A 7,645-nucleotide genomic window follows, 5' to 3' on the forward strand; every position below is an offset into this window, starting at 1 on the left:
ATGAGCTCGGCCTGCATAAGCTCGGCCTGCACGAGCTTGGCTCGGATTGCATGAGCTTGGCCTTCTGAGCTCGGCTCGGACTGCATGAGCTCAGGCATGCTGTCGGATTTGGATGCTTTAATTGTATTTATGGAATGATCCATTTTTCCTCCAATACAAATCTTTCAGGATGATCATGCACATATATCACAAACTAAGCAGAGACAAACATGGTCATCCCGTATAAGGGCTGGTTCTCATGATGCAATGCTCTGGAGACAAGAACCGATGCATTTTCTGCTCAGACAGCAGGGGCTTGCATCAAGTGCCTCTCATCAGGAGAAACAGGACAAGCTCAAACAAAGCCATGGTAAATATTGCAAAGCTGCTGATCACTCAGCGGAAAAGGTGCGACAATAAATTGTGAGCAGAAAAAGTATTCTATGCATAGCCGATCCTTGGACAAAAAGACGGCACTGTTAATGTTTTGTTAAGAATTATGCAACAAAAAATAGGAAAATCATAAGGAAAACCATCAGCACAAAGAATATCTTGATCATCAGCCACCTATTGGATGATACGCTGTTAAGGTACTTCAGCAGTGCCCCTTGCGCTCCCTCTACATTAGCCAAAGTGTCATCCATGTTCTCGTCAATCCTGTCACCATTTTGACATCAGTTACGTGTGTCACACTGGATACTTACAATCATAGCTAGCAGTGCATTTAGGTCAGCTTTACGTATCCTATCAAATCACTAGCTATCCTTAAAAAGGACATGCCTCGACCAAAACAACCAGTCCATTGGTGTCAGCTCTATGTATCCTAAGCCAACATTGTTTATCACACACACACAAAAAAAAAGAGAGAGGGTGGGGTGGGCGGATGACACCTGTTGTCAGACTGAATTTTATTAGATTATATTCCAGCCATTTTCACTAAACTCTGTCTTTGTTTTCCAAATTTGTTAACTCCCTACCTCTTCCATGCTGAGACCCTCAAATGTACAAAAAAACTGGAACAACTAACAAAGAAGCGAAGCAATCCAATGGACTAACCTGCAAAGAAAATCCAATGAACAAGAACTAATGGTAGTATATGTGGAGAGAAAATGTACATAGCCTAGCATTTGTTTAATCCCAGGCAAACACTGCAGCTCTGCCTACAGTTTATAGCACAAAGCAGTCTAAAGGGCACAGAAAATTTCAATCTTCCTATATTCAATCATGAATCCCTAAAAATGTAGACTTAAGTATTTGAAAGTTAGAATACACCTATATAAAACATGACCTAACATCTCAGAATTATAGGTTTTAAATGCAAGGGCAAGATGATCCAGACTGAATCACGTTAAGGTCTCGAAGGATAATTAAAAAAATAGGTAGCTCAAAATGAAAAATAAAAAGAATCAAACCTGATGGCAAGCTCTCCCTGCTGTGACACCATTGTAGCTAGTTGTGTAAATATGTTGCTCAGCTCATGAATTGTTGATTCAACATTATGAAGAGCCTCTGCTCTGCTCTGCATGTAATTATCCTGTACTGGAACCATTTGCTGCTGCTGCACCAATGGCTGAGTTGATGAGGATGGGTCCCCATTCATCTTCTTTCTAGCAATCCAGGAAAACAAAAATAGCATGTCTATTAGTAGCAGATATCACAGACGAAATGTTTTGTAGAATGAAATCAGGAATTGTTAAAATACTGAAAACACCTACAAAAATAAAAATGCCCTGACACAGCTAGATCTATATTTTTTTATTACAAGGATTAAATTTTTATCCCATCTATAAGATGACAGCTTTCTGGATCGAAATATGATCCATGAAAGTTTGAGACAGCTATACAAAAGAAAGAAAGATAGAAGAAAGAAAGAAATCCTATTTTGGGGAAAACAACACTTACAAACAGCATTTCACAAGACTTCTCAGTAAGTTTATAGATGTCTAGAAATGACATATTATGACTCTAGCCTTGTAATATACATGCATGGAGAGAAATTTAACTTCTAATTTTATATAAAAAAATAATAAAAATTTCCAACCTCTTAAATGATTTAACAAATTATAACTCGAGTAACAGTTGCCACCATTATGACCCTTATTTATTACATTACCTGGGAAACAGCTGAGGAGAAGATGATGAGCTATCTGCCCATGGTGCTGGTGGTGCAGATGAATCGGAGGCTGCCTTGGAAACTAGTGGGCGTTGTCGGATGAACGGATTGGTTGAATCCTTTGAAGCTGATGAAGAAAACAACTGCCTTCTATTCTCATGGACCTTCAAGTTCTATATATACAATAAATGCAAGAGTCATTTCATGCTCCTAGTGGAAGATACATATATGGACAGAGACAAACCAAAAGCAATTAAGAAGGTTAAGCCAAACATGAAGGAGGTAGAATTTTAACTTGCCTCTGTTCGCATGGTCAGCACTTCTTTGAACTCCTTTGTTGTACTCATCAAGCGGTTCTTCAAATTATCAACCACTGTGGTTGAATGATTGGTAGTGTCACTGGAAATATTCCCACTTTCATTCTGTGAATTGCAGATGAGTTGCAGGTCTATGACCGCAGAATTTAAAGCATTGATATCCTGCTTGATAAGTGCTGTCAGTTCATGTATCTCCACAGTGGGGTCGTCAAAAACTGATGTTCTCTTTGCCACTGCAAAAACAAGAAGACTATAGTGGCAGTTGACCATCTCTGATCGAAAAAACAAATGGCTGCACAACAAATATCTGAAAGACTTAGTTCAAGAACATATTTCCAAACAGACAAAGTTTTTGTAGAAGGGTGGTTAATTATAATGATATACATAACGTTGTTGGACTTTGATGTTGTGCATTGACTAATGAAATTAAACAGTTGTGAAGGAAAAAGCTTCCCTATCCTTGAAACCCCTATAAATCACAAAGAAATATATACATGCTCACCAGCAGGAAAATATAGTGACCATCATACAATTCCTAATCCGATAAATCCTCTCATGTAAGATTTCACTTTTCCACTACCCAAGGAAACTCAACCACAAATGTCGTAGCCAATTATAATTTCATCTCACACATGATTCCAAGTTTATGACTTTTATGTTCAGCATCAACACAACTAGAGGTCATCAAGACATTGCTAATGATAAAGTAAACTGACTGGAGAGATAATAGCTCTGATTTGAAGTTATACATATCAATTAAATCTTCTACAATAATCTTATCATTTAAATCTGAAGGTTGATTAAATGTAAAAGTTTCTCTAAAACGATCTCCCGGAGATCTTGGCGTGAAAATTTCTATAATTTAATTTCAAATAATTGAGGTTTTAGTGAATATGACAAACATGTGGTAAGAAAGAGTCAGGAGCTGATCAGGCTTAGGCATGACCTTCTCCTCTTTGAACTCTCACTTCCCTAGTCCTTGCTCACCATCCTTGTCCCAGGACCACCAATTACCAGAAAAGTGAAATCATGAAAGGTATATACTAAATATAAAGTATCTGCAAATTTTTCTTGGTGTTTAGATATAACTATTTATTGGTCATATAAAGATTATAAAGGTGAGCTACAGCAAGATTAATGCCCACTTAAGAACATGGGTAAAATATTATTTTTCTATGTAATATACAAGAAGGTTGATTCTGCAATTTTGATATGCTTTAAACAATACATCAAAATTAAGAAAAATCTTGATTTTGGAAGCATTAAAACAAATCTCAGATTTAAAAACCAATTTTTTTCACCATTTTACAGATGGGCACTCGGAATAACGTGGAATAAAAATCAAAGATAAGAGCACTAAGCCATGAGAAGTGGGACCAGAGTATGATATTAAGGCTAATACATTCTCCAACTCCAAATAGCTTCTCGTGGCTTTCCCTTTCTATCAGTCTCAATATACTGGATTTGCATTTCATGTGATGCATAAAAAAAAAAGACTAGAAGTAGCCCTACGACAGTACTAAAATTCTTTCTTGTAGAGAACATCTCTCTTTGACAGTCTAAAATTCTTTCTCGTAGAGAACCATTTTGTCAGGGACCTTACGAAATACTTATGCACAGACTATCAACTATGTCAGCTTAGCCTAGTTTTTAATGCTCGAATATTCAAAGATTTTGGAAAAGAACTAAACAAATCGAGATGGTGCAAATCTCTAGTAATTATAGTCCTATCCTTATCTATGACGCAAAAACGATGCAATAAAACAAGAAGCGAGACTCTCGGTGAATTCTTTACTTACGCTTTGCGAGTTTCGCAAGCTTTTGTGATGCCTGATGGATCCCAAGCCCAATTTTTGAAGCCCTCCTGTTGAATTCCGACTGAATCGAGGCCGCCGTTTTCTGCCCCTCCGATCTCGATCCAGCGCTACTACTTGGCCCATTGGGCGCGGACGAGAAAGACTTCTTTAATCTTTCAACGACGGTAAGAAACTCCTGCGTCCGATCCCGATAAGACGACTGTCCTGATCTTGAATGCATCCCCACAAGGTCTCCAAAATCCAACAACAACGATAGCAGATTCGGTCAAGAAACACCGCAGATCACTTGAACTAGGGTTCCAGCGTCAATCTTTTCCGCATAATTTCTTCCAAATCGTTATCATCGCCCCCCAAATCGACAGATCTGATGCCAATCACGCCTCGAAACGATGCTAATCGCGATTTCAAGAAACGAGAAACCCTAGATCTGGCTCGGCGTCTCGGAGTGAAAAGGAACTAGGAATTTTTGTTTCGACTGCAGCGGTTTCGAGATCCAGAGGGGAAGGAGAAGAGATCGACCGAGAGGAAACCTGCCGCAAGAAATGAGAGATCGATGAAGATTATCGGAAAAGGGAACGAACTTCGAAGAACTTTGCGATTAAAGAGAAGGGATCCGAAGAAGACGAGATTTTGGCGTACCTCAGAGGCGAAGAAGAAAAATACCTCGACATGGAGAATCGAAGACAGACTGGTGAGAGGGGAGGAGGGAGCTGGGCCTCGGGCAGGCAAAGCCGTGGAATAATAAATTTAACCGACACGCGGCTGCACCCGGCTACGAGATTTTGGCACGTCCCAGAGACGCGTACTGTATCGCAGACGATCGTGATTTTCCTGATTCGAGCATTTCCTTTTCCTTGCCTTGTGTACAAATATTTTTTATTAATTCAATCTAGATTTTATTAATTTATTTTTAATTTTTTTTTAACAACGGCTGCTACCATTTGACGGATATGAATGCCACCAATAAGATCAAAAAACAAAAGACTACAAAAAATCTCCGATGCAGACTTATGATCCATTCAGATGAAGCCTTCCGAGTGATGAGCAGCAAAGGAAGCAACCCAGTTAGCAGCAATGTTTGCCTCCGATAAACATGCGGGTTGCATCCTCCTCGAGAGGGACTCGACCACGATGATCGAGTGGATCCAGGGAGGGGGTGCTCAGTTGAGGACCGACCGCTGCTTCACGATATTCGCAGAACATTGGGAGAGACTGACTTCTACCAGACCACACACGTATATCGGGGGGCGAACGGTGCTGCAGATTGGGTTGCTTCCCTTGCGGCTCATTACTCGGAAGGCTTTTTCTGGATAGACTACAGAGCTGTGCCTATGCCTTTGCGCAGCATTTTATTTTCTAATTTTGTTAGCCGTCTTCACACTCGTCATGTGTGAGCCGCCGATGTATCAAAAAAAAGAATGTATGGCCAAGTAGGAGCCGCACTCTTCTAGTAGTCGGCAGATGTTGTGAAGCAACGGCTGCCCCTCAGTCATGCATCCTCGGCCCCAAACTCACTTGATGACTATAGTCGAGTCCCCCTTCAGGAGAATGCAATCCGCGCCTAGCATCCATCGTGCATAGGTGATACCTTCCCAAGCTGCGCGAAGCTCGGCGTACACCACGGACATGTTGAAGACCCGTCGCCCCCTGTTGTCACCAGTCTAGCACCGTGGTCTCTAATGACAAATCCCACATCTCAGCAATTCCCTCTCTCGCCCACACTGTCGTCGAAGTTCACCTCAAGAAAGTCGAAGGGTGGGGGCATCCAGGAAACAAGAACTGACCCGGACGTTGTAGTAGTAGAATGAGTGTTCTAAATTTTCCTAGCTAACCCAAGAGGCAAAACCTCCGTGATGCCGAGAAACTCTGTCGCATGTAGTAGAACTCTATCCACCACTGCTCTCAGGTGAAAACTACCATCCTCAAAGGCAACCCGTGTACCTCTCTCCTCACGCCCAGGACCCCCCACAGAGTTCTCCAAGAAATCCACAAGTCCTCGATGAATGACCACACATGTCGATGGTTGGGGTGGGCCGAGGCACACTCCCAAATCTAACTGGCACGCGGATACTTGATAAGGGCGTGGTAGATAGACTCCTCCATCTTCGAGCAGACCACACTAGCTAAAAGGATATGCACTTTCCGCCCGACTACCATACCACTTGTGGGCAAGCACCCCTACGCCACTTTTTAAAGGAACAAAACGATGCCGGGGTTGAATGCTACTAAGTGGACCTCGCTAAAACCTACCTATGAACCATGTAGAAATGTTAAGAGAAGCGTCTCTCTCTTGTTCCTCGCTGTTCTTGTCAAAAGAATTAGGACCTTATCCCTGCTCGATGTCCTCGTTTTTCTTATGATTTTGCGTGGCCTTTGTCGAAAGGATCACTTTTTCTTATCTGGGGGAATGTCGCAGACACCGTGTACAGGAGAATTTAACTTATGTTCTAGAGGGCAATGGTGGAAGCGTAAGCATAATAACCTTCTAACTTACGAGAATTTCATGAGTTTTTATATGTTTTGGGCTTTCTTATCGCATCAACATGGTCCGAGATAAAGGGTATAGCCTCTTGGCCAAGTCGTGAGAGTCCACATAAATGCTTTCGTGGCGAAATAATGTGCTCAACAAATGAGTTGGAGTTTGTTCTCAAAATATTAACGAATTGGAGTTGCAAGTCTTGCCTGGAATCGTACGTTATACGATTTTCTTGGAATCGTATGTTATATTGTTATACGATAGTTGCGTTAGTGACATAGCCCAAAGGGCCAGCGATGACGAGCCCAGGCCTGGTGAGTTTGTCCGTCGGTCGGCGTCGCTTCCTTCGACTGGGCTGGAACTGGAGGCCCATCGAGAAAAGCCGAAATGGGCGACCGCAGTGACGAGGCCGAGCACATTGATCCGAAGAACGTTGTATGGACTTCAGAGAAGCACGATCCACGTGTTTCATGGAACGTCTTCTACATTTGTAAGGGCTCCAGGTGTTGGATTAAAGGGTCTGAGATGAAGTGGATCGGTGGAAGCTCCAGGCAAGACATACGTAAGCAAGGTGGAAACCGGGGCTTCGATGTTTTTGTCCATAATCTTTAACACCAAAATTTTGTATGTGAACAAAGATAATGATTAGAAGAGTCATGTGAAGACATCACAAGCCTCGGACGCTCCCCGTGAAGGACATCAATTGGCCACATCTAAGAATGGGGCCGGCTGAACTCGTAAACGATTGAGACGGTCACCTAAGGCTCCGGCCTAAAAACTCTTAGCTATAAATATATCGAGGTATCTAAAAAATTCTTAACTATAAATATATTAAAGCCTCTAAATATATTTTATTATTATTATTATTAGTGAGTTTGCTTTAAGCCTCTAAATTCATTGAGCCGCTCCTGATCTGGGGTGAGCAGCACATATACTTTGAATA

The 7,645-nt window shown here is 41.5% G+C and overlaps 1 protein-coding gene across 3 annotated transcripts; it reads right to left on the minus strand.

Annotated features, from left to right (window-relative positions):
• Nucleotides 1-334: 334 nt before the first annotated feature.
• LOC103704528 (syntaxin-32-like) lies at nt 335-5,007 on the minus strand. 3 transcript variants are annotated; one of them, XM_008787864.4, is made up of 6 exons: nt 4,866-5,007; nt 4,209-4,756; nt 2,392-2,642; nt 2,093-2,265; nt 1,392-1,586; nt 335-636 (listed from the first exon to the last, which is right to left on the minus strand). In XM_008787864.4, exons 2-6 carry the CDS (start codon nt 4,444-4,446, stop codon nt 477-479), a joined length of 1,017 nt encoding a protein of 338 aa, XP_008786086.1. In that variant the 5' UTR covers nt 4,447-4,756; nt 4,866-5,007; the 3' UTR covers nt 335-476. The 3 variants fall into 3 exon arrangements, with proteins under 3 accessions (XP_008786086.1, XP_008786094.1, XP_017697839.1); XM_008787872.4 differs by having other exon boundaries at nt 4,890-4,984; XM_017842350.2 differs by lacking the exon at nt 4,866-5,007 and having other exon boundaries at nt 2,392-2,701; nt 4,209-4,564.
• Nucleotides 5,008-7,645: the final 2,638 nt, after the last annotated feature.

The sequence above is a fragment of the Phoenix dactylifera genome, chromosome 9 (genome assembly GCF_009389715.1).
Source record: "Phoenix dactylifera cultivar Barhee BC4 chromosome 9, palm_55x_up_171113_PBpolish2nd_filt_p, whole genome shotgun sequence".
Lineage (NCBI taxonomy): Eukaryota > Viridiplantae > Streptophyta > Magnoliopsida > Arecales > Arecaceae > Phoenix > Phoenix dactylifera.